General features: G+C 42.2%; 1 protein-coding gene across 1 annotated transcript; it reads left to right on the top strand.

The window, feature by feature from the left end:
- Nucleotides 1-1683: 1683 nt before the first annotated feature.
- rtn4rl1b (reticulon 4 receptor-like 1b) lies at nt 1684-26219 on the top strand (the record flags this gene model as incomplete). Its single annotated transcript, XM_083886388.1, has 3 exons — nt 1684-1744; nt 21972-22423; nt 25326-26219. 3 exons carry the CDS (start codon nt 1684-1686, stop codon nt 26217-26219), a joined length of 1407 nt encoding a protein of 468 aa, XP_083742514.1.

Below are 26219 nucleotides of genomic sequence, written 5' to 3'. Positions count from 1 at the left end.
CACTTGATTGACAGCTTCGCAGTTGAATGTCTTTAAGGTTTCGGGGGAAGAAAAGCTTTGAAGTGAATCTTTGTTTTTTTTTTAGGCGTTTGTGCTTTTTCACTGTCTCACTAAATCCCACATAAGCTGCTATAGTATCTCTAACGGCCAGACCGGCCTCCTTTTTTTTTTTTTTTTTTTTTTCTTTCTTTAATCACAACGAGACAGCGAGCGCGTTTCATCCGGCGAAGCCTCCTGCTTTCGTCGCTCGAGGGAACGAGCCGCAGAATCAATTAAACAGCAGAGGGGGGGGCGGGGGAGGGGAGCAGTAAATAATGGCGATGGAGACGTGGTCGTAAAAAAAAGAGGGGAAACAGCAGCAGTTTGAACGAGACGTTGACTTCGTACATTTATGCAAATGTCGCAGGTCACACTCGGCGCTCATCACTTCCTGTCCAGGAAGAGGCGGAGCCAAGCGCGCGAGCGTCGACTCAAGAAGCTCTGCTGAGGCTCGAGCGAATGAAACCGTGATGATGTTTTTCATCTCCAGCAGGAGACGGACTTTATGAAACCGGAGACGGAGAAAATGAAGACGGAGCGTAAAAAACAAGCAGAGGGAGGGAAAATAAACAAGATGGAAACCAAGTGGGAATAAAATTTGATTTGATAAGAAGTGAATTCTGAGGTCAGCGTGAGCGCGTTACACTGGAGGCGCTAGAGAGCCGGGATATTAATGAATGAGCGTCGCACCAGGATCAATGCTGCAGCTCTCAGGGTCTGAACGTGAGGACGTCATGAAAAGACCTTGACCTTGATCTCGTCAGATCAAGGTCGTCATCACCTCGTCGTTCACTTTCCTCATTTTTCTCTCTTCGCTCAAAACAAACACCAAACAAACACGCCCGACTGTAAAGAAGCGAAGAGTTTATACGTCGATGACTCACTAATTACTTTTTGACTGATGCTTCAGTAAATACATCTGCCAAATCTTACAAAAGTACTTTCTTTTTAATTAAACCTTTGTATTGTTCTTCCAGGTCCCTGATTGCATTCACTTGGCTCTATTTTTTAAAATAATAAGATACTTTTTCCTGGAAAAAAACCCAAAAACAAATGGGCTCAATTTGATATTTTTTGTTATTGGGGGAAAATCAGCTCAGTTTTTATACGTATATATATATATTTACTCTGAAATGGCTCTGTTTTTATGAATTCATTTGATAATTGCCTAGAAAAAAATGGCTTTGTTTGTTTTGAATTGAGATAATTTTTTCCTGAAAAGAAAATATATTATGATGTTTATATGTTTTTCTGAATGAATAAGATCATGTTTAGTTTTTCGTTTTTTTTTTTAAATACATACACTGTGCAGCTTTGCATTGACTCCCATTCATTTGGACATAACCACCATAACCACCATTCAAATGTTGAGCATGTGCCTCATTTGGACCAGGTTTTGGTCTCCATGAGGACCTACTGGTCCTGACAGGGTCAGTGTTTATGACAGAAAAAGGTCCTAAAGAGATATAATAATAAATACAGTAACTCACATAGTCAGACTTCATATATCTCTGTGTGTACTTTTACATACATGTAGCAGTAAACACTCACCTGCTGTGAATAATTGATGAGTTGAATCTAGGCCGTGTGAGGTTTGTATGTGAGGAGGAAGAAGAAGGTGAAGGAGCTTCAGCTCAGAGAAACATGGTGATGGAGGTGGTGATGGAGGTGGTGACCACTGTAGTGGAAAACTCTGCTCTGACCTGTTAGTTCCTGCTAAATCATTCATCTGAAGGAGAGTCACATGTTCTGAAGCCAGAGAAGAATCGTCAAAGGTCAACGCGATGGTGTTTTCTAAGTGGCACTTTCGCGCCATATGTAAGAATGTGGCCAAAAACAGTTACTACAATCAAATTCAAAACACCGAGGTCTTTTAGGTTTCGTTTTCTGACGTAACTGGCAACCCGTGGTTGCTCGGCAGCTGAGACTCTACTGACTGCAATGATTGGTAGACGGCGGTAGGTGGCGCCACATGACGCCAAAACATGATTTCAAAACATAAACATGATTTGCAGTCTGCAAAATATTTGTTTTTAACGCAAATATTTTGTCTGTACTGTTGTTGTTGGTGAGTTCAGTTTGTTATATGAACATTATTCCTGAGTCTCTGTGACATATTAGGAGGATTTTATGATTTATCACATAATGCACCTTTAAACAAAGACTGACGCTCTCGCATAATTCGAATTGACGTTACAGGAATGTGCACAATCTACGCTCCGTTCCCTGTTGAGAACCACGGGTTCCCATGGGTCCTTGAAATTCTTGGAGGTTTGTGAATTTTAGAAAAAAAACGATCTAAATAGACATGGGTCATTGAAAGGTAAACGTCTCCGGTATTTGTTACGACGCCACCTACTGTTTCATTTCCCTGTGTTGCTTGATAACCCTAACACTAACATCTTAAGGACAATCACTTGTTCAGACGCAGAGCGTTGCTGCAAGTCAATAAAAGTGGACGCCATCATGGACCAAGACGAGCTCTTACATCAGCGCATTCAGTCCTGGGATTTTGAGGGAATTGGTCCTGGAAATGTGATGTCAGCCCAGGTGTGAGAACCCTGGAACACACGATTACAAATCAAGATACCAGGTTGGCCAGTCCACACACCTCACACTAGTGTGATTTTCAGATGTTTATATCTCAGCGACATCTCAACAGATCTGGATGGATTTTTGTCATGTTTAGGCCGAGATGGTGATATAAGTTCTATCCACATCCAGAAAGAAATCTTCTGGATCCACGTTTCCCATCTTTTAAAGGTCACATAGAGTGGTCCTGTTGCACATATATGTTAGTTATGGAGGTCTACTTACATACATTAACTTGTTTTTATGCTCAAAAGCCTCCTAGTTGCTGTAAACGAGCCGATAGAAATATCTCCTTACTGACGCTGTTCCTCAGCCGTGACATTTCAGACATAAATCTCACACCCAGAAGACAGAGTGTCTTGTGATTGGCCAATACCCGGAAGTGGCATATTCAGCACACCAGCTCTCAGAAGCACAGCGCCCCCCTCTGGAACGGTGGATGCACTGCTCCTCGTTATCAAAACATTGTTTTAACGGTGTTTAAAAATAGCTTCTTCACGACTCCCCGCCTCAGTCCCTTTGACGACCTTTGACCCGGAGTCAGACCCAGAGTCAGAAGACACTGTCGCTCGTGAAACACCTCCACAACGGACGTTATTCTTCTTCTGCGGTTCAATGTACGCAACAGGATGTGCCCGGACAAGTGCCCGGAGCAGGAGGATCTGCTGTTCAGGAGAACCGCTGTTTACGTAACCGGACCGGGTTTTTTCAGAGATCTCGCTGAGCCTGAGATTACAATAAAACACAGCTTTCTTAGCTGTTTGTTTAGAACCTTCAGGGCTTCGTAAAAACAAGGTAATGACGCAGATACACACTAAAAAAAACAGCGTTGATTGTAACTTCCTGTCTAGGTCCGCTTTAACAACCTAACGCGAGTCTAAAGTGCAGTATTTTCCACTCCTGGCTGCAGCCCTGCACTGGTTATAGTAAACACTGCGTTACTATTTCAACTCCTTTGGGGAGATTTCACCACTTTGTTCCGCCTCTGCAGCAGCAGCAGCAGAAACTCTGCAGCCTCCGTTCATGAGCAGCAGCAGCAGCTGATTCCTCATAAGACAGATGCTCGCTGACACACGCCTTGTATCCGGGTCATTTGGTTCACGGAGTAACGACGGCACCACGGCTATAGATGTGTTTCGCCGAGAGAGTGCAATTATCTCACGTCTCCGTCCTCCTTCCTCCTCTCCACCAGTGTGTCTCTCAACAGGAGGTTTGATTCTCTTGCCTCTCACACACAGAGTCAGCTGTTACTGTGACAGAGACTCACCGTGATTGGCAGCGTCACAGAGGCTGGCACTGACCGGCGTCCGTGTCCTGCTGTAGCTGCTAAATATGCGGTCACACTGTCAGGACGTTGACATCAGGCCAGTGTCCGTGCGTTGGTCCTTCACTGCCAAAAAATGACCGGATCTACACAAACCCATTCGGTGTTGATGTACGACGTACCACCTGTCCGTCCATCATCAACCACTTAGGTAGCAGCTCGAGCAGAGGCGGCTCCGGACTTCCCTTTCCCTGGACACTAGGGCTGTTACGATATGCGTATCGAAATCGCGATACTCAGATACGCCACGAACCCGTGTCGCGATGTGAGAAAACAGAATCGCGACACGCTCTTTCTAACTCCCGGTTATTTTTCCAGTCAGCCACATGATATGAGCTGTTAGTGATACCAATCACAGCTAAGCAGCTTTGAAAAACCCATTTTTTAACCGCTTGTACCCGCGATCCCATTCTTTCAATGATGATCATCCCATCGCTCAGGACCATAAGTGAGGGTAGGAACGAAGCTGGACCGGTACAATCGATCCGTTCCCTTTTCGTCACAAAAACTGCGGTGGAGTGAACGCAGTACCTCGGGTCAATCTCACACTTAACCCTCAATCTCAAAAATGTTCTCCCTCTAGTCCAAGTTCTGTCCCGATTCTCAGATAAATTAAGTTGAGGCCAAGTTTAAGGGCTGTATCGCCCTCAATATTGAGATTTTCAGAGACCACCCTTGGGAGCAAGGGCTACCCAGAATGCATTGCGTGTTTTCACCTAAGAAAGATGGCGCCGAAAGCAGCGAAGCGAGTGCGATACAAATGAAGTATTTTCTTTGTTAATAGAGATATAAAAATGATCTTAGTTTAGGCCCAGATTATGGATCATTGTTGCGTAACATTTATTTTTATTTTACGATCTTTTGTCAATAGTCGGCCGGTGTGGTTTACTTTTCAATAAGTCGTGGTGTGTGGTAACTGTCAGCTGAATATTTGTATGAGTATCATCTTATAACTAACTGACAACCTAATAACTTGACTGACAAACGGATCAGAATAAATAATCCTGACGTAAATGTCTTCTTCTTCTTTTTTGGAGTTGACAGACTGGACGCAGCTTTGGCGTTATTCTGCCCCCTACAGTCTGAAGACGTATCTGCATTTAAGGGGTGTCCCATTTCTAAGTGACAAAATAACCCTCAACACTTGGTTTTTTTAGGGCCAGTTAAGATTAAGGGTTGAGCTTGAGGGTTAAGATAGGAATTGGAATTGGCCCTTAAACTCCTTAGGAACTTTATTACCGGAGGGTCGCCAGTTCAATCCTGGATAGACCCACGGCCCTGGGTCGCCCCTGAGCAAGGCAATCTCTCTCAGATAATTGCTGCTGTGTGTGTGTGTGTGTGTGTGTGTGTGTGTGTGTGTGTGTGTGTGTGTGTGTGTGTTCACTAATGGTGTTAAATGCAGAGGTCAAATTCACTATCGCTAATTGCCAGAGTGTGTGTGTGCAACAACAACTCGTTCCCCAACTGGAGCAGACGATCCATCTGTTTCCTGCAGAGAAGCATGGCCTCAGCTTCAGAGGTGCTGATCCTCAGTGAACGCTGTAGATCACAGAGCGATCATGAAAAAGCACCAGTGCAAACCCTCTGGACACCGAAGTACAACCAAGTACAACCCCCTACTCACCATGAATAAGAGTTTATAAGACAATCCTGGTCGTTTGCCTCCATAATTCTGTTATTCTGACGGAAATTATCATTTAAACATGTATATAAAATGTTATAAGTAATGTTTAAAAAGAAAGGTCCCCGTTAGCCTGGTAAACGTGTGTGTGTGTGTGTGTGTGTGTGTGTGTGTGTGTGTACCCTTGTAGTTATTACCTCTTAAGGATATTTTCTCTCATTGTTATTGTTTAACAAGGACCAGAAACAGAGGTCCACTGTTGGTTAGCGTAGAATGACGGTCCCCGTTAGCCTGGTAAATGTGTATGTGTGTGTGTGTGTGTACGCTCTTGTATTTGTTACCTCTTAAGGACCTTTTCTCTCATTGTTATTGTTTAACAAGGACCAGAAACAGAGGTCCACTGTTGGTTGGCATAGAATGACGGTCCCCGTTAGCCTGATAAACGTGAATGTGTGTGTCTGTGTGTGCGTGTGTGTGTGTGTGTGCGTGTACGCTCTTGTATTTGTTACCTCTTAAGGACCTTTTCTCTCATTTTTATTGTTTAACAAGGACCAGAAACTGAGGTCCACTGTTGGTTAGCGTAGAATGACGGTCCCCGTTAGCCTGGTAAATGTTTATTTGTGTGTGTGTGTGTGTGTGTGTGTGTGTGCGTGTGCGTGTGCTCGCTCTTGCATTTGTTACCTCTTAAGGATCTTTTCTCTCATTTTTATTCTTTAACAAGGACCAGAAATTGAGGTCCACTGTTGGTTGGCATAGAATCACGGTCCCCGTTAGTCTGGTAAATGTGTATATGTATGTGTGTGTGCGCGCATGCTCACTCTTGTATTTGCTACCTCTTAAAGACCTTTTCTCTCATTGTTATTGTTTAACAAGGACAAGAAACTGAGGTCCACTGTTGGTTGGCGTAGAATGACGGTCCCCAATAGCCTGGTAAATGTGTATGTGTGTGTGTCTGTGAGAGAGAGTGTGTGTGCACACGCATGCTCACTCTTGTATTTGTTACCTCTAAAGGACCTTTTCTCTCATTGTTATTGTTTAACAAGGACCAGAAACTGAGGTCCAATGTTGGCTGGCGTAGAACGATGGTCCCCGTTAGCCTGGTAAATGTGTATGTGTGTGTGCTTGTATATTATGCATATTTCATCTTTTAAACCTTAAAAGAGCTGTTTATGGGTGAGGAGTTTAAAGATTATGATGAGGTTAGGGTTAGACTGCTGTCCGAGAATGTGTGAGTGTGTTGTTTGTATATTTCTAACCTCATGGAGTGAGGACATGTTGGAGAGTCCTCAGGTTTAGGGTTAGAATGAGGTTTAGGTCGTGATAAAACACTGAGGAACGCTGTGTGTGTTCACTGCTCTCATCCTTTATCTCGTTGTCACACGGCGCCGATTGTGTAATTGTGAGCGTACAGTTTGTGCGAGGACGTTAACGATTAAGTGTTTGTCGGATAATTGGCGTAAAGCGTTTAACCGATTAAGAATGTATTCATTAATTAACGTCTGTGTTCAGCCGTGTTTAATCAAAGTGTTCGTGTAATTAAAGAAGAAGAAATCTAAGAGCAGGGAAACAACATTTAATGTAAATACTGTATCTTAATGTACACACTGTCTGTTTTACATTGAGCTTTTTAACATTGTATATTTTGCGTATAATTGTCTAAATTCGGCGTAATGAAAAACTATTTTGATTCCTCTGTGTCATGGGATTAGGAAACAAATACAAAGAATGGGAGACATTAAAATGATTTGCTCGTAAATCGATGTCGGGAATTAAAAAATAAAAAAAATGGATTTTGCTTTTTAGAATTTTCATTTTGTGACATCAATTAATCAAAATTAAAAAAGGACCACAGGGTCTGTTGTTTTGGCAGCAAATTTTTATTAAATTCAATAATAATATAAAAATGAAGGTGCTGTTTTTACGACTTCTGTTTAGAAGTATATACGACCATTATTCTTTACAGAAAACAAATATAGAACTCTTTTTTAATGTTATGTTTAGGTTAATATTGGACACATTCTTATGTATATCTTTCATGTTGTATAAAGCACACCAAATAATGAGCTATTTGAGACATCCACCAAGAAACTGACTGCAAAATAATGATCCACCATCAGACTGCGTGCAAAATAATGAGCCCTTATCGATATCCATCAAGAGACTACCTGTCAAATAGTGAGCTGGTATCTATATCCACCAAGACTGACTGCCAAATTGTGATCTATCCAGACATCCACCATCAGACTGCCTTCCAAATAATGAGCTATTTCGAAACATCCATCAAGAAACTGACTGCCAAATAATGAGCTATTGTAGACATCCACCATCAGACTGAATGCCAAATAGTGAGCTGTTCACTATATCCACAAAGAGACTGAATGCTAAATAGTGAGCTGTTCACTATATCCACCAACAGACTGAATGCTAAATAGTGAGCTGTTCTCTATAGCCACCAACAGACTGAATGCCAAATAGTGATCTGTTCACGATATCCACCATCAGGCTGAATGCCAAATAGTGATCTGTTCGCTATATCCACCAACAGACTGAATGCCAAATAGTGATCTGTTCTCTATATCCACCAACAGACTGAATGCCAAATAGTGAGCTGTTCTCTATATGCTCCAACAGACTGAATGCCTAATAGTGAGCTGTTCTCTATATCCACTAACAGACTGAATGCCAAATAGTGAGCTGTTCTCTATATCCACCAACAGACTAAATGCCAAATAGTGAGCTGTTCTCTATATCCACCAACAGACTGAATGCCAAATAGTGAGCTGTTCTCTATATCCACCAACAGACTGAATGCCAAATAGTGAGCTGTTCTCTATATCCACCAACAGACTGAATGCTAAATAGTGAGCTGTTCTCTATATCCACCAACAGACTGAATGCCAAACAGTGAGCTGTTCTCTATATCCACCATCAGACTAAATGCTAAATATTGAGCTGTTCTCTATATCAACCAACAGACTGAATGCCAAATAGTGAGCTGTTCTCTATATGCACCAACAGACTGTAGGCCAGTTTCTGTGATTGTTCAGCTTCTTAAATGGGAATATTTCTTTGCTCTGAATAAAAAATAAATCATTAAAACTGAGTCATGTCATTGTCAGGTTTGACAAACACTGATCAACATTTTCCATCATGTTTTTCATCAAAACGGTGACTTTATGTCGTTTAATATTTGTGGTTTGTCTCCGTCTGTCGTCACATTGTGAAATGGACACAAAATAAACAAAAACATGTTGACACTTTAAACTGCACTAAATGGCTTCAAGTGCTTTTCCGACACACACACACACACGCACACACACACCAGCGCATTAAGCAAAGCAAAGATGGAAGTCAAACATGAGAGAGGCAGAGATGATGTGAGTGACGGCAGCGTTTCTCAGGTCGCAACTAAAAATAACTCCAACTCCAAAGAAGCTGCAGCACAGAGCGCGAGCAGAATATAGATGAAGAAGAAGTGTGTGTGTGTGTGTGTGTGTGTGTGTGTGTGTGCGTGTGTGTGCAGGTGGATGATGCTGAGAGGCTGCTGCAGGCACGGAGGCGGAGCCACTCAACCGTCCACAAATGTTTAATTCCTACATTTTAATTAAGAGATTTAATGGATATCTAGTAGATGCTAATTCCACTTTCTTACATTTAGAGGCAGATACTCGCGCCTGCAGCTCTTTTTTCCTCTTTACACCTTCATGCTATTCTGTTTTAACTGTGATGCAGTGGAGATACACACACACACACACATTCTCTCACAGACATCATTCCTAGTCTAAAAGCAGATCTTTACTCTTCAAAAAGCCCTTTAAGTTTCTGAGGACCAGTCAAAATGTCCTCACTCCCTATGGATTTCATGCTTTTTTCGGTCCTCACAAAGATACACAAACAAGAACACACACATTATTGGACAGCATTTTAACCCTCACTCTAGCTTCTTATCATAACCTTAAACCAAACCTTATTCTTAACAGTCCTTTTAAGGTTTGATAGATCGTGACGACCAACCGAAATGTCCCCAATACGTTATAAGATATATATATGGGTTTATGGTCCTCACAAACATACACATACAGGGAAGAAGAAACACACACATTATTGTGTGTATGTTCGCGCAATCAAACCCCAACTCTGAACCTAAACCTAAACCTAAGTCTTAACCCATAAACAGCCATTGTAATGTTCTCATTGTAAATGTCCTTACTTCCTGTGTGGGTTTTGGTCCTCACAAACATGCATATACAAGTACACACACACATTCTTGTGCAGCAGTATTACTAAGGACACCTTAACCATCACGACTACATGCTTAATCCTAACCCTTAAACCAGGTCTAAAATGTGAGGACGAGCAAAAATGTCCTCATGTCAAGTTTTGGTCCTCACAAAGCTGCAAATACAAGAACTCACACACATTCTTGCACAGCATACTAATACTAAATTTAACCCTTAACTTACACTTAATTCTAAGTCTTAAACCCATTAACAGCCATTGTGGGTTTTTATAGAATGTGAGGAACAGATTTAATGTCCTCACTTTCCCAAAATGTCCTTACTTCATATGGTTTATCCAACTTTTGGTCCCACACACACACACACACACACACACACACACACACACACACACACACAGTCTTGTACTTGCTGCATACTGACGACCAGCATTTCCACATGTATAAATCAACACAATTACGAAATATCTACTTCATGAATGACATCTTTAAAGAACGACTGGGTGCAGTACCATCAAATGTCTGCAGGTGGAACCCCAGAGCAAAAAGTGTGTGAATCCACCAGGGGCTGGAAAACGTGTTTTTGTACCAAATTGAGCATGTTTACAACCTAAGGAAGTGATTTCAATGAAAACAAAGTGAGGACCGGACAAAATGTCCTCACTTTGTAAAAATGTCCTCACTTTGTTGGTTAAAAACCCCTCACTGGTCCTCAGTATGCTGCAAGTACAAGAACACACTCACACACACACACACAGTGTTGGTAAACAAAGCCGGTGCAGTCTTCATCTGCAGCAGAATGAGAATCACAGCAAAACGACACGTTTGTGAGATATTTCTCTGCTGCTGCTGTTTCTCACAGACGACGTTATTGTTCTCCCTCATTTTCTTTTCGTTCAGCAGCAGAATCCTGAATCCTGAACCTCGTGACACGATATTGTTGTTATTGACGCTCGAATGGCAAAGGAGACGATATCTATTACAGTCTGCATTCAGTCAACAAACAAATAATAACAAGTAATCAGCGATCTTAACCAGCGGCAAACACTCTGCACACGTTGTACCAAACACAGCCTGCGGGCGGATTTTCTGCTTATTTATTCTATAGGAAACAAATACTTGCGTTTCAGCTCTTCTGCCGAAAATTGCTAATTAAAATAAATATGCAGCCGTTGACCCGTGGACGGGAAATGTCAGAATCTGTTGGAAACATTGCTCAGTTCACTGTGAAATTAAATCTTATATAAACACAAACTCAAGTGTGTGGACGTAAAAACAAATACAGTCAAAACCATGTGTTACTCTCTGTCCATCTGTCATATTTAGCTTTAGCCTAATTGATTTTAATCGTATTGAAAGATGCTCGAGTTTGATCAATGTCACGTTTCACAGATATTTAATAAACGTTAACCTGATCATTCATTACGTTAAGAGTCAGTGGAGATTAGATAGATCTAGATAGTTTAGATGGTTAGATAGATAATAGCTTAAATAGATAGATTAACTACTTAATTTACTAGCTTAAATGGTCAGATCGATAATGTGGTTAGCTAGCTTAAAAAGTTACCTAACTAGATAGATCAACCCGTTGACTTGCTAGTTTAAATGGTTAGATAAATATTGCAGTTAGCTGGCTTAAATAGTTAGTTTACTGGGTTAAATTTATGAAATAACTCGCTAGCTTAAATAGTTAGATAGATAATGGGGTTAGCTAGCTTAAATAGTTACCTAACTAGATAAACCAGTTAACTTGCTACCTTAAATTGTTTGATAAATAATTAGTGAGCTGGGTTAAATAGTTTGTTTACTAGGTTCAATTAATGAAATAACTAGCTAGTTTAAATGGTTAGATAGATAATGTGGTTAGCTAGCTTAAATAGTTACCTACCCAGATAAACCAGTTTACTTGCTAGCTTAAATTGTTAGATAAATAATGTAGTTAGCCAGCTTAAATTGTTTGCTTACTAGGTTAAATTGATGAAATAACTAGATTGTTTAAAATGATTAGATAGATGATGATGTTAGCTAGCTTAAATAGTTACCTAACTAGATAGATTAACCAGTTAACTTGTTAGCGTGAATGGTTAGATAAATAATGTAGTTAGCTAGCTTAAATAGTTAGTTTACTGGTTTAAATTGATGCAATCACTAGCTAGTTTAAATGGTTAGATAGATAATGTAGTTAGCTAGCTTAAATATTTTGTTTACTAGGTTAAAATAGTTACCTAACTAGGTAGAATAGCCAGTTAACTTGCTAGCTTAAATTGTTTGATAAATAATGTAGTTAGCTAGCTTAAATAGTTACCGAACTAGCTATCTTAAAAGCTAGCATTTAGTTAGCTTATTAGGTCAAATTTAATTTAACTGGCTAGCTGTTAGCGAGATAATGTATTTAGGTGATTTAAATAGTTAAAATTTAAATAAATATATGAATAAATAAGTGCTAAAAGGCTAAGATTGATCCATTTTTACTGCAGGACAAAGAGAGAGATGTGATGACAGAGAGAATCAGGAGAAATGAATCACTTTAGACAGTTTTTTAGTTTACACGTTTCATTTTAAATGGCATTTTTCAAACAAATTAAAAGGTTATTGTAGAATTATGGTTATAATCTTTAAAAATGTCACTAAAAAAAGATAGAAAAAAGAAAAAAACAAAAACACTCGAGTTTTGCGGTGACATTAGCAAACGCGTCAGATACAAAGACGCGGACGCGTCACTTTAATCTTCTCTAACATTTACTGGAACATTACAATATAAATGTAAATGTGAAAGTTCAGCAGAGTCGACCGTGATGCAGCCGCGTGAGCGTGAACATGACGGTAAACACTGTGTCGGAGCTGGTTCTCAGGCTCTTTGTAGAGACACAGGAAATTGAGTTTGTCCAGAGTAATGATGGCCTCGGTCACACGGCTTCTCCCTCCTATTAGCACAGATGTGTTATTCATGAGGGCAAATCTACAGTCAACTATGTGTTCATTGATATTCTACCCAGTCACTTCTCATTGTCCGTCCAGGGAAGCTGCACCATTCTGTTTTATTCATCTATTTATCCTTTTTCTTTCAACGTCCCACAAAGCAGAAGACGTTTTTTGGCAAAGTCGAGGTCCTGGAGTCAAACGTGGATCTAACTGTAAAGAGCTTCCACTGCAAAAATTGTTTTTTTTTAAGAAAGTTTAATAATCCTTGGTTTGGGAGATAGTGTTCTTATTTTTGTTTTACCTAAAAAGGAGAAATAACCTTGGCAAGCACAAGAGGAAGAAGCTAATTTTAAGAAGAAATGTGCAACGTCCTGAAAAGATATTACACTGTAAAAATGGAATTGGAACAAAGTAAAATATGTCTTGAATTGAGTAAATTGTTCTCTCTATATATTTTTGCATGAGAAAAATAGCTAATTTCAAGAAGAAATTTCAAACTTTTTCCAAATACTTTTTTTTTTTTTCTAAAATCAACAACAATGATGCACAAAAATTGTTCTAATTTTAAAAAACCTATCTATCTTTATCCTAATAAGATATTACATTGTAAACAAATCATTTTCAAGAACATTAATAAGCCTTGATTTAGGGCTTAAAAGAAAAAAAAAAATAACCGTGTCAGGTTTTGCAAGAAAATATAAACTTTCATCACAGTTTTAAATTGGATAGATTTACAAGCTCGTTTTAAGAATTTCAGCAAATCAAAATTTGCTTACCCTACTGACAGATTGTATTTCTGAAAACAGAACATTTAAATAAATATTTAAGAACATTAAACGTATTTCTAGTGGAGCTGTTTTTTGCAGTGTAGAGCTTATGTCGAGCTTTAATTATTAGTAACGAGCTAAAACAATAGTTTGCATGAAATCCCAAATGAGGAACTTATTTATTGTTATTTAAAAACTGAACAATTTGAAAGGAGAAATAACCTTGGCAAGCACAAGAAGAAGAAGCTAATTTTAAGAAGAAATGTATAACCTTCTGAAAAGATATTACACTGTAAAAATGGAATTCGAACAAAGTAAAATATGTCTTGAATTGAGTAAATTGTTCTTGATGTTTTTGCATGAGAAAAATAACACATTTTAAGAAGAAATTTCAAACTTTTTCCAAATAAGGTTTACTTTTTTCCCTAAAAACAACAATAATGGTGTCTTGCACAAAAATAGTTCAAATTGTTTTTTGTTTTTTTAAACTATCTATTTTTAACCTAACAAGATATTACATTGCAAAAAAAATTATTTTCAAGAACATAAATAAGCCTTGATTTAGGGAAATTATTCTTATTTTTTTGCCAAAAAAGAAACAAACAACCGTGTCAATTATGTTTTGCAAGAAAATATAAACTTTCACATCACAGTTTTGAATTGGATAGATTTACAAGTTAGTTTGAAGAATTTCAGCAAATCAAAATTTGTTTAAGAGCATATAACGCATTTCTAGTGGAGCTGTTTTTGCAGTGTAGAGCTTATGTCGAGCTTTAATTATTAGTAACGAGCTAAAACAATAGTTTGCATGAAATCCCAACTGAGGAACTTATTTATTCTTATTTAAAAACTGAACAATTTGATGGAGATTCTGCTTTTCCCAATTTTATCAAATACAGAAGTAGAAATCACGATCACAGATTGGTGTGTTTACCAATATAAGAACTTTTAAGGTATACATTCTCATTCAAAGTAAAAAAAAAAATAACACTAATTTTGTCTAGTTTTTGGCCCGTTTCTCTTCGCTTTAAACAACATTACAGTATAAAAGTGTCTGCCAAGTAAAATGTACTTATACCCCATTGGCAGATTCTCCTAAAAACAAGAAGATCTGAATCAATTTAAGAATATGTGGCCCGTTTCTCGCGGGGCTGTTTTTTGCAGTGTAGCGTGTGTCATCGGTAAGAAAAGCAGGTGATGTAAAGCTGCAGAGGGAACCGTTCGGAGGCCAAACACTTGTTAGAGTCTTAAAACATGGTCCAGACTCACTGACAGGAATAGATGCACCTTTTCCTTTCCAAAAAAGCCATTATCTCTCTCACAGAGCCTCTTCCTTCATCCTGCCAAATTCCAGGAGGCACCATTGGCGTACGTACGAGCGCCGTCGCGTCCAAAAGCTATTTTTATGGGGCAATTTGAGCTGAATGGCTCGTTGTGCAGACGCATAATGTGCTTACGACACACATTAATTTTCCTACATTTCATTTAAGGACAGTGTTTTTTTTCTCACAATACTTATTTCTCCCTTTGTGCCGAAAACCAATCTGTTTATTATTCAAAGCGGCGTAAACAAGCATCAGCGGTGGTTTTTGTCTGGTGGACGATGTCTTATTTGTGACACTGCCGTGTGAACGCATGTGTATATTTACTTTACCGGACACGTTTGGTGACGTCAACACGCAGCTGCCGGGATCAGTGAGCTGCCTGTGGCTTTAAGTGTCCACTGGAGGAACATGATGATGTTGTAGCAGCTAAAAGACCTGGTAAAAGAACATGAGATCAGTCAGAGAACCTCAAACAAGACTGTTTATATTTGATCCACTGGATCTGAATCTGGAGAGAACTTTACCTCCTTATAGATATAACCATTTTACGTAAACATGACAAACTTCGGGCCAATTCCAATTCCTATCTTAACCCTCAAGCTCAACCCTTAATCTTAACTGGCCTCAAAACTCAAAAAAGTGTTGAGGGTTATTTTGTCACTTAGAAATGGGACACCCCTTAAATGCAGATACGTCTTCAGACTGTAGGGGGCAGAATAACGCCAAAGCTGCGTCCAGTCTGTCAACTCCAAAAAAGAAGAAGAAGAAGAAGAAGACATTTACGTCAGGATTATTTATTCTGATCCGTTTGTCAGTCAAGTTATTAGGTTGTCAGTTAGTTATAAGATGATACAAATATTCAGCTGACAGTTACCACACACCACGACTTATTGAAAAGTAAACCACACCGGCCGACTATTGACAAAAGATGGTCAAATAAAAATAAATGTTAGGCAACAACGAAGTCAGTAATCCATAATATGGGCCTAAACTAAGATCATTTTTATATCTCTATTAACAAAGAAAATACTTCATTTGTATCGTACTCGTTTCGCTGCTTTCGACGCCATCTTTGTTATGTGAAAACACGCAATGCATTCTGGGTAGCCCTTGCTCCCAAGGGTGGTCTCGGAAAATCTCAATATTGAGGGCGATACAGCCCTTAAACTTGACCTCAACTTAATTTTTTTTGAGAATCAGGACAGAACTTGGACTAGAGGGAGAACATTTTTGAGATTGAGGATTAAGATAGGAATTGGAATTGACCCTTGATCCTGACGTGTTTAGATGTTGCTGAGAACCATCAGAACTTGTTCAATTGGACTGAACCAAGTTACCTTTAAAATCTCTAGTCGGATGAAAGCACCACATTTCAAATCCGATTTTGATGATTTTTACAGTTTTGCCCATTATATTATGGGATTTCTTGAAAATGTTCTAATGTTTCGTAACATCATCGTTGGATAGATTCTTACGGAACTTGAGTGGGAGCATACTCGGGTGATCACCTACCCACGAGAAAACATTCAGATCGATCGGTCCAAAACTGTAGACAGGAAGTTGCGAACAGTGGGTCAAACATTCGCAGATGATAACAGAACCTACGGTAAAAAAGTCTTCAGTGAAGCTGAGAACGAGGGATGTTTGTGTTGTGTTGAAATACACACAGTATCATGCACTTATTCTGAAGCCAAGGATTAGGTTTACAAACGTAGTTTTGGTAACAAAAACATACATAGAACCAGTATTTTAGGAGCGTAGACATCAGATACATTGGTTATTATCGATGCTATGGCGTTGTGTCGTCTACTTCTTGTGTTTGGCGTTAGCACGCGGCTAACAAGCTTCAAGCACACGCTCCATGTCTTCTTCTTCTCCGTCATTGACGTGTTGCTGCAGCAGCGTTACAGCGCCACATACAGGCCTGGCGTATATTACAATTCAGCATTTAGAGTCATTTTGGGTGGTTTCAGACAACGCTGTGGTGGTTAGGGTTAGTGTTAGTGTTACGTGATACGCAGGAGCAGAATTTGCGTATAACCACTTGCAAATGCACAAGGATACGATATCAACATCGTTTAGTTCAGGAGTTTCTCTCAACCTATTTGTTTTTGCAAATAAAGCACGAGGACGTCGGCCATTTTCTTTAGAAAACCAGTGAAGTGTTATTAGATTGGTTTTTTTTTGCCATTATTGCACTGGTGCTCTGGCAAACACATGCTGCTCTTCTGCCACAAGATGTCACTCAATCAAAACAACAACAACAAAAGACCTTGCTTGATGATGTCAGGAGGCAGCGTTGGATCATGGGAATTGTTGTCTTCTTTGCTCCAGCAGAAAAAATAATTCTATTATAACTATTGTAGAAGGGAATAATTCCTTCGTTTCTCAGGAGGACCGAAAAAACAGCAAATGAAAACAAGAATAACAAACAGCAAAAACATCGCCTTTTTATCCCCGTGTGCTTTGAATAAAACACTGAATAAAGTACCGTCGTAGATGTGGAGTCAGAGTCTTCATATTTGTTTTTTATCAGAGTAAAGAATCGCTGTTTTGTCCTGAGCAGAGCGAGCGGCGACGCCGCGTCAGAGACGCTGACGAGCAAATTCAAATGGTCTCACTATCTGAGCAGCATCTACGCTCCCGGTCGTCCTCGCTCTCCGCCGCCGCCGCGCGTCTTTTCCCTGATAATGTCAGCGTTAGGAATCCGATCCCTAATTCCATTAACGACACGCATGAAGTGAGCAGTTAATGGAGACAGTTTAAGGCCTCGAAAAATGTCATTTCCTGGTGAGAGGAAGATCACTTTTATGAATAACACAATCTCCCGGATGAATTCCTGCGAGTGCAGGTGATTGGAGCAGCTATCGTTTCATCTCGGGCAGAAATGAAAAAGCAAAAGACAAATTTAATTTTCTCTCATAGTCTAATAATAATAATAAAAAAACGCGTCGATACCAAATGCAATTACTAAGAAAGCTGCGTTCAGGCGGCGGCCGCTTAATGCAAAGAGTGTCGGGAAAATGTTCTGCGTCTGGTCTCGTTTATTTATATGATCAGTGAAAAACACTCTCAGCCGTTCTGCAAATAGAGCGAAAAAGATTCCCTGGGTTTTCGTGTGTGACCTCACAGGGCGACTGACGTGGGTTTAGAAGAGATTATAGGTCACAGCGTTAGCATGAAAAAGTGAAATTAAGCCATTTCTCGCAGGTTCTTATGGTTTATCATGGCCGTCTGTTTACCGTCCAACAGGCGACAGATGAATCGCGGTGTTTTCCACGATACAGTATCTTGCACGGCTCGGCTTTTTTCTGCTTTTCCATCAGCGATAATGTGCATTAACGGCGCCAACGTTGACGCACATTAACGGCATTACGCGTTTCCATGACGACTGACCGGATAAAGACGCGCGTGACGTCATGTTTATGGGACTCCCCGATTTTTAAAATGAGTCTCTAAAGTAACGCTAACCTTTAAAAACAGAGGCACACGTACGCAGTACACGGGCACGCTAACGTTATTTGTTAGCGCTGCTCTTTTCCTTTAATAAACAGACCGCTCCAGTTCCACAGTTAGGCTAAAGCTAACGGCCGTTAAAAGGAGCTAACGCAGCTAACTGGCAAACGTGACATCACACGCGTCTTTTTCCCGTCAGTAGTAATGGAAGCGTGTCATGCGTTAATGGGCGTTAACGTTGACGCACATTAAAGCATGGCGCGTTTCCATGACGACTGACCGGATAAAGACGCGTGACGTCATGGTTACGCGACTCCCCGATTGTTAAAATGAGTCTCTAAAGTTAACGCTAACCTTTAAAAGCAGACGCACACATACGCAGTACACAGGCATGCTAACGTTATTTGTTAGCGCTGCTCTTTTCCTTTAATAAACAGACCGCTCCAGTTCCACAGTTAGGCTAAAGCTAACGGCGTTAAAAGGAGCTAACGCAGCTAAACTTGACATCACACGCGTCTTTTTCCGATCAGTCGTCAGGGAAGCGTGTCATGAGTTAATGTGCATTAACGTTGATTATTAGCATTAGCGAGTTGTACATTCACGGAGCTTCGACTCTGAGCGCTTTTACTATGAAATGTCCTGTGTTTGTGACATTTGGGACTAAAACTGCGGCAAAAAGATAATTTTCACTGAATTAAAACAAGTTCCAGTTGCGCTAATGGTGCTAAAGGAGCTAACGCAGCTAACAGAGCTCACTGGTAAACGGTGCCAGGTGAATTTCTTGTAGACGACACAGATCACGTTGATGCATATATGTAGAGATATTCACCTCTACAATTTTACAACTTTTATTCATCAAAAGAGTTGCAAAATGAATAGAAAATATAGTCAAGACATTGACAAGACTTTGCTTTCGTCAAAGAACCAGCAAAACTGTTTTCAGCTGTGCTCAAGGGTTTTCTAATCATCCAATAGTCTTCTAACGCCATTAGCAAACACAATTTACCATTAGAACACTGGAAATGGGCCTCTATACACCTATGTACATATTCTATTAAAAACCAGACGTTTTTACTACATTAACAATGTATAGAGATGATTAATTTAATGTTAGATTCATTGGAAAAATAGTGAGCCCAAACTTTTGAATGGTAGTGTGGTCTATTAGACTTCTGTGTGGCGTTAGCATGTTCTCTCTCTGTGTGTATTTGTGTGTATGTTGACTCTAAATTGAGAGTGAATGGTTGTTGTCCAGGGTGTGTTGACCACTGCCTTTGGCCTCGTGTCGGCTGGGATTGTCTCCAGCGTCCCCCGTGACCCTCACGTGGAGGATAAAGTGGGAGAAAACGAATGAATTATGTAGTTCTAGACCTCAGCTTGAGGACATTTTTTTTTCCCGCCCCTGCAGTAAAAAAACATTCAGCACCTCAAGTCTTGCGAACCGTGAATAATCACCTCATTTAGCAAACACAGTTCTGGTTTCACGAGGACGCGTCCGTTTCCATCGTAGCGCGGTGGGCAGCGCTTAACAAACAGGATTAAAAGCGCTCGCCTGCTCAGGTGACGCGACCAGACACGGAATTACTGTTAAAGGTCAGCGGAGTCAGACACTGAACGCAGAAAATGCATTCAGATAAGAGCGACAAGCTTCTCCGGGCGGAGGGTAAATCTGCGGCTGCTGGATTTGCAGCATAAAAGACGGGGGGATTAGAGGGCGAGTTCAAAGGCGTCGGCGTCGTATCGATTAGCAGCCCTGAATCAGGACTCTGTGCCGCAGGAGTTGTCACTTTGAGGAGAGAGCGATGTGCTGGTTTTACAGATGAGTCGCTGGATAAGTCGCATCTCACGTCTCCGAGCGAGGGAATCGTGTTCGCCGGATCAGAGCGGCTTACGTACCGCAACTTTAAATAAGCATTCCTGCGGGCCCCGTTGAACAGGTTGAGCCTGACTGATGGCGGCAGCCGCTCTCGGGCAAGTTTTCGGATAACGGATCGGACCGTTAATAATGCAGCGCTGTGAGGTGGCGGAAAATATTGGAGGGGGAAACCCGCGACGGCGACAGAACGCAGAGTGGACGAATGATGAGGAATCACATCCTCAATAAAAGGAGAAATCAATCATAACGAGATGAAGAATTGCATTTGCGACTCGATCCATCTTGGGATTGATTGGTTTTCTGACGCGCCGCGAATGCGCGACTTTAGTTTGATAAAGAGCTGCGACAGCGGAGTTCTCTCCGGACGGCAGAGCCGAAGCCTTTTAGTAAAACGTTAAAGAGGAACGCAAAATAAAGTCCAGAGGTCAAAATACTTCACATCACACAGTGACAAAGATCAGAGTTTGACTTTTTGCACAGAACTTTATCGACAGCAAACATCGGGAACATTTCCAAGTCTCTAGCAGCTCAGTGACGTCACTGTCTAACCTTTATTCTTTACTGGGTCAAGTTTGTGTCCGTAGACGTGTCCGGGGTCGGTCTCTCGTGTCACGTACGAAGTTTTGAGGCGATCGGTCAGTGTACGTTACCGAAGTTATCGGGCACTTCCTGTTTCGCTGCCAATGGTCGAAAATTCGACAACAAAAACGCAGATGGTTGACGCGGCCACGCCCTCTTGAATCCGCAAAACCCTTTGACATATTTTGGCCTTTGATTTGTCTTGTACGTTTTTTTTTTTTTTAATGTCGGTACGATAAACGTGTTCAGAAAAGTTCGCTCATTTACGCCGGGCTGCAATTTGGAGCCCGAGCCCAACCTGGGCCCGCCGTTATTTCCCACCACTATCCTCGGGCCAGGCCAGGTCGGGCCCTCAATCAAGCATTTGTGTTTTTCCTCCCTCGTCGTGTTCGCGTGGTATGTCACAGCACGTCCTATTATGTGAAGGTGTAAAAACCCGCGGCCGTGAACGCATCATTTAAATACCAGGAAGCGTGTCGTCATTAGCAACATGGGAGCGGATCTCAGCGGCTCTGTAAATTAATCTGTAAATTAGCCTGTGGCAGCAGGTACAACAAGCTCCTGTTATGGGCAGGACGTGGACGTACTTGTACATTTACGGCTCACATATAATAAAAAAAAAATGTCGGGCTCGGGCTCGTTATTACTGTAAATGTGTCGGGCTCGGACACAACGTGCACGGGCTCAGGTCGGGCTTGATGTTTTGGCGTCCAAAACTGGATGCCAAAATTCAAAATGGTCGACTTCCTATCGAGTTGAGGCCATGGTTCTGATTGACTTATTTGTTCGTCTTGGGCTATGACATCTTGCCACCAAGTTTCGGGAAATTCGGTGGAACTCAATTTTGGCTCTGTTTTCACTTTAGGGGGGCGCCATAGAGCCCTTGATTCCGGGCACTATGTCAATATCGAATTTTTCGCCACACCTGATCTTATGCACGTTATGATGTAAAGGAAAACAACCGGTTCCTCGCACTAAATCTAACTTTTATCCAATCACACTGAATGATGTGTGGCCCTCACCTGTGGTTCTCCCTAAGGTTTCTACCCTTTTCCCTGTTATAAGGGATTTTTCCCTGGTAGTTTTTCCTTATCCTGGTCGAAGGTCTAAGGACAGAGGGTGTTACCAACCCTGTGAAGTCCCGTGAGACAAACTATGTTTTGTAAACTGTGGGCTATACAAATAAAGATTGATTGATTGATTGATTGATTGATGGTCTCTTGTTGCCTGCAGGCTGTGGGCTGGAGTTCCTGCTGCTCCTCTGTGGTCTGGAGTTGTCCTGGTCCTGCCCTCTCCACTGCATCTGCTACAGCGCGCCCAGCACCGTCTCCTGCCAGGCCCACAACTTCCTCACCATCCCCGAAGGCATCCCCGCCGACAGCGAGCGCATCTTCTTGCAGAACAACAAGATCCACCGCTTGCTGCGCGGCCACTTCAGCGCCAACACGGTCACGCTGTGGATCTACTCCAACAACATCACGTACATCGAGCCGTCCACGTTCCGCGGCTTCGCGCTGCTGGAGGAGCTGGACCTGGGCGACAACCGACACCTGCGCTCGCTGGCCGAGGACACGTTCCGCGGCCTGAGTCGCCTCAACGCTCTCCACCTGTACCGATGTGGACTCAGTTCACTCCCGAACAACATCTTTCAAGGCCTCAGAAACCTGCAGTATCTCTACCTGCAGGTAAACCTCACTCACACACACAAGTAGACTTTGTTATAGAACAGGGGTTCAAAAACGCTGGGTCAGGACCCAGAAAGTTAATGGCTGTTAACAGCGGTTAACGGCGTTAATGTCGGTTAACGGCGTTAATGTCAGTTAACGGCGTTAACAGCGGTAACGGCGTTAATGGCGGTAAACAGCGTGAATGGCGGTTAACAGCGTTAATGACGGTTAACAGCGTTAATGGCGGCTAAAGGCGTTAACGGCGGTTAACAGCGTTAAAAGCGTTAATAGCTATAATGGCGTTAATGTCGGTTAACAGAGTTGATGGCGGTTAACGGCGTGAATGTCGGTTATCAGCGTTTAATGGCGGTTAACATCGTTAATGGCGTTAATGGCGGTTAACGGCCTTAATGGCGATTAAAGGCCATAACGGCGGTTAACATCGTTAACGGCGTTAATGCCGGTTAACAGCGTTAACGGCGTTAATGGCGGTTAACAGCGTCAACGGCGTTAATGGTGGTTAACAGCGTGAATGCCGGTTAACAGCGTTAACGGCCGTTAACAGCGGTAACGGTGTTAATGGCGGTTAACAGTGTGAATGGCGGTTAACAGCGTTAATGCCGATTAAAGGCCATAACGGCGGTTAACAGCGTTAAAAGCGTTAATGGCGGTTAACGGAGTTAATGTCGGTTAACGGCATTAATGGCGGTTAACGGCGTTAATGGCGGTTAACGGCATTAATGGCGGTTAACGGCCTTAATGGCGGTTAACGGCCTTAATGGCGGGTAACGGTCTTAATGGTGGTTAACGGCGTTAATGGCGGTTAACATCGTTAATGGCGGTTAACAGCGTTAATGGCGGTTAACAGTGCTAACGACATTAATGGTGGTTAACGGCGTTAATGTCGGTTAATCGCGCTAATGACGCTTGTGATGACATGTTTACGTGCCACAGTACCGGAGTCCAGGTGCCGTTTACCAGTAAGCTCCGTTAGCTGCATTAGCTCATTTAGCGCCGTTAGCGCTTTATGAAAGGAAAAAAGCAGCGCTAACAAATAACCAGCGTACCTGTGTACTGCGTATGTGTGACAAGACATTTATTATTTTTGACAAACGCTGATCGATATATTTCCAACATTTTAGGACCAAACAAGGAATCGATCAATCAAGAAGTAAAATTAAAAAGTTAAGTTTCAGTTTCTACACACAACAAAGACAGAGATTACAGATCAAATTACAAATGACCTGTTATTGTGTTCACTCTTTAATTAATCTCCACGCTCTATCAAGGTCATCTCTGGAGATCCCGTTTTCTTTGCCACTTATTCAGACAAAAACAATTTCATCTCTGCGTTTGTTTGTATTTTTCAAATATAGAAAGATGAAAAACCTTTGTTTCATATTTGAAAACACGAACAGATACGACAACAGGTGGCGATACAACAGAAACTGTGAAGACCTGTCGGCCAATGAGGAGAGAGATTTTCCACGTCGGGTTGTTTTCGTGTGAAGAAATGTGACGACGTCACAAACAGACGTCAAACAGAGAAAAAAAAACTAACGCCGTTTTTCTAAAATTAGCCAAACTCTCGAGAGCGAGAGTGTTAGAACAGAACGGAACCTGTTAAACTCGTTAGCGCTCGTCGCTAAGATCGTGGCGCTAAATAAAGAGCTTCACTTCTACGTGTTAATCTGACATAAAATGTCCTCGTGTGATGAAAAATACAGTTCCTTCCGCACATAACTCAAACATGATATTATTATTAGCATCCACTCTGCGTTGTGTTACCATAAATAGTCACAAACTCATTATACGACGACCCACTCTTTCAAGATGACAAACCACTGTGACCCGATTTACAATATGACACATGACCACAGCACATTTGTGACTAATTTAATGACAATTTTTTACAGCTGCTTCTATTATTATTTTCTAAGATAAACTTTGATGCATGTGCTCGTGGAAACATGTACTGTTTATGCTACATGTGCGCGGTCTGGAGGCTTTTTATACGAGCCAGGCATCCATTACTCATGTCTGGCTGCTGAATTGTGGGGGGTTTTTATAGCAGGAACCAGAGGTGGAAAATGAACGAGTCCGTTCAAATTTACCGCACGTATAAATCTGGGCTAAAAGTTTGGACAAAGTTCTGGGAAATGCGTTTGGTTGACGGCTGGTGTTAGCTTAGAAATAAACATTGTCTGCGTTGTAGTAACGGCCAACAACGTATTTGTCACGGGTTAACTTTTAATTAATGGCTCCAACGGCTCCGACATTGCGGCAATAAAATTTTTGCGCCACAAAATCTTGCAAAAATAAAAATAAATTTGGGGAATTTTTGACACAAGAGAAAATGTCCAAAATTGCGTTAAATGCTATATTTTGGATTTTTTTCTATCGTGTCTAAGTTGCACATAGTCGTTCCGATTTTAACCAAACTTACTACCCTTGTTGCTCTCCTGATTCCAGACAAATTTCCAATGTACTTCAATTAGCTCCGCCCACCCAGATGTCAGCAATTTTGGCAAAACAAAAATGGCTAGTCTACGCATTTCAACAAACTCGTCGTAGCACGTTTGCGCTAGCCGCATTAAACTCGGTCCAAATTTCATAGACAAGTTAATGATTAAACGGATTTTCTCTACCTCAAAATGCATGGCCTCAGCACTCCCACAAATTTTGCATTAAAATGGAAAGAAAACTACTTTAAAAGTTTTTGAAAGCTTTAACGTAAACAGAGCTACATGAAATTTCTGTTGCGTGTTGCGAGGGTCCGATCATGACTGCGAGTCCTACCAGCGGTCCGAGTTAATTTTAAAAGTTTAGTTTGTTCCCACATTTATTCGAATGAGGTCGTATCTGACCGACGGATCACACGATACGCTGATGACTGTGCGATGTTTATGTCTCTCGTCAGGATAATCATCTGAAGTTCCTGCAGGACGACACGTTCATGGACCTGCACAACCTGAGCCACCTCTTCCTGCACGGGAACCGCCTGTGGAGCCTGAACGAGAACACCTTCAGAGGCCTGCGAGCCCTGGACCGGCTGCTCCTGCACCAGAACCAGATCGAGTGGGTGGACCGCCAGGCCTTCCACGACCTGAAGCGCCTCACAACCCTCTACCTGTTCAACAACTCCCTCGTGCAGCTGCCCGGACAGTGCCTGGACATGCTGCCCGCCCTGGAGTACCTGCGCCTCAACAAGAACCCGTGGGCGTGCGACTGCAAGGCCCTGTCGCTGTGGGAGTGGCTGAAACGCTTCCGGGGCTCCACGTCGTCGGTAGGCTGCCAGTCGCCGGCCGAAATGATCGGGAAGGACGTCAAGGAGCTGCAGAGAGAGGATTTCCCCCACTGCTCGCCCACCGTCCCGAGCTCCGAGTCCAGAGCGCAGACTAACAATTTGTCCGGCACGGCGAACCCGTCCATGAACCGCGGCGTGGCGGCGGGCTCCGGGGGACGGACCCACGTGGTGCAGCCGTCGAGGCCCGGCCGCCCGCGGAACTGCACGAAGCCCCGCGGCAGAGCGAGCAAGGGCAAAGGCGACAACGAGGTCCACCACTCCAAGGAGGTCATGGCCGACAAGGAGGACTCCTCGCCGGACTTCGCCGACGGCGGGAAACACGACCACACGTCGCCGGACGGCACCGTCACGAGGAGGAAGTACAAGTGCGCCGCGCGGACCACCGTTCGCCCCCCCAGCGGGGTCCAGCAGGCCAACAACGGGGCGACGCCGGCCCGGTCCTCGCTGCACGCCTACGCCCTCTGTGTGGCCTTGATAGCGACAAACATGGACCTCATCCTCCGCTGA

Source organism: Microchirus variegatus (assembly GCF_963457635.1).
Source record: "Microchirus variegatus genome assembly, chromosome: 3".
NCBI classification, from domain to species: Eukaryota; Metazoa; Chordata; class Actinopteri; order Pleuronectiformes; family Soleidae; genus Microchirus; species Microchirus variegatus.
The sequence above is the reverse complement of the archived record's forward strand: the minus strand, read 5'-3'. Positions and strand labels throughout refer to the sequence as shown.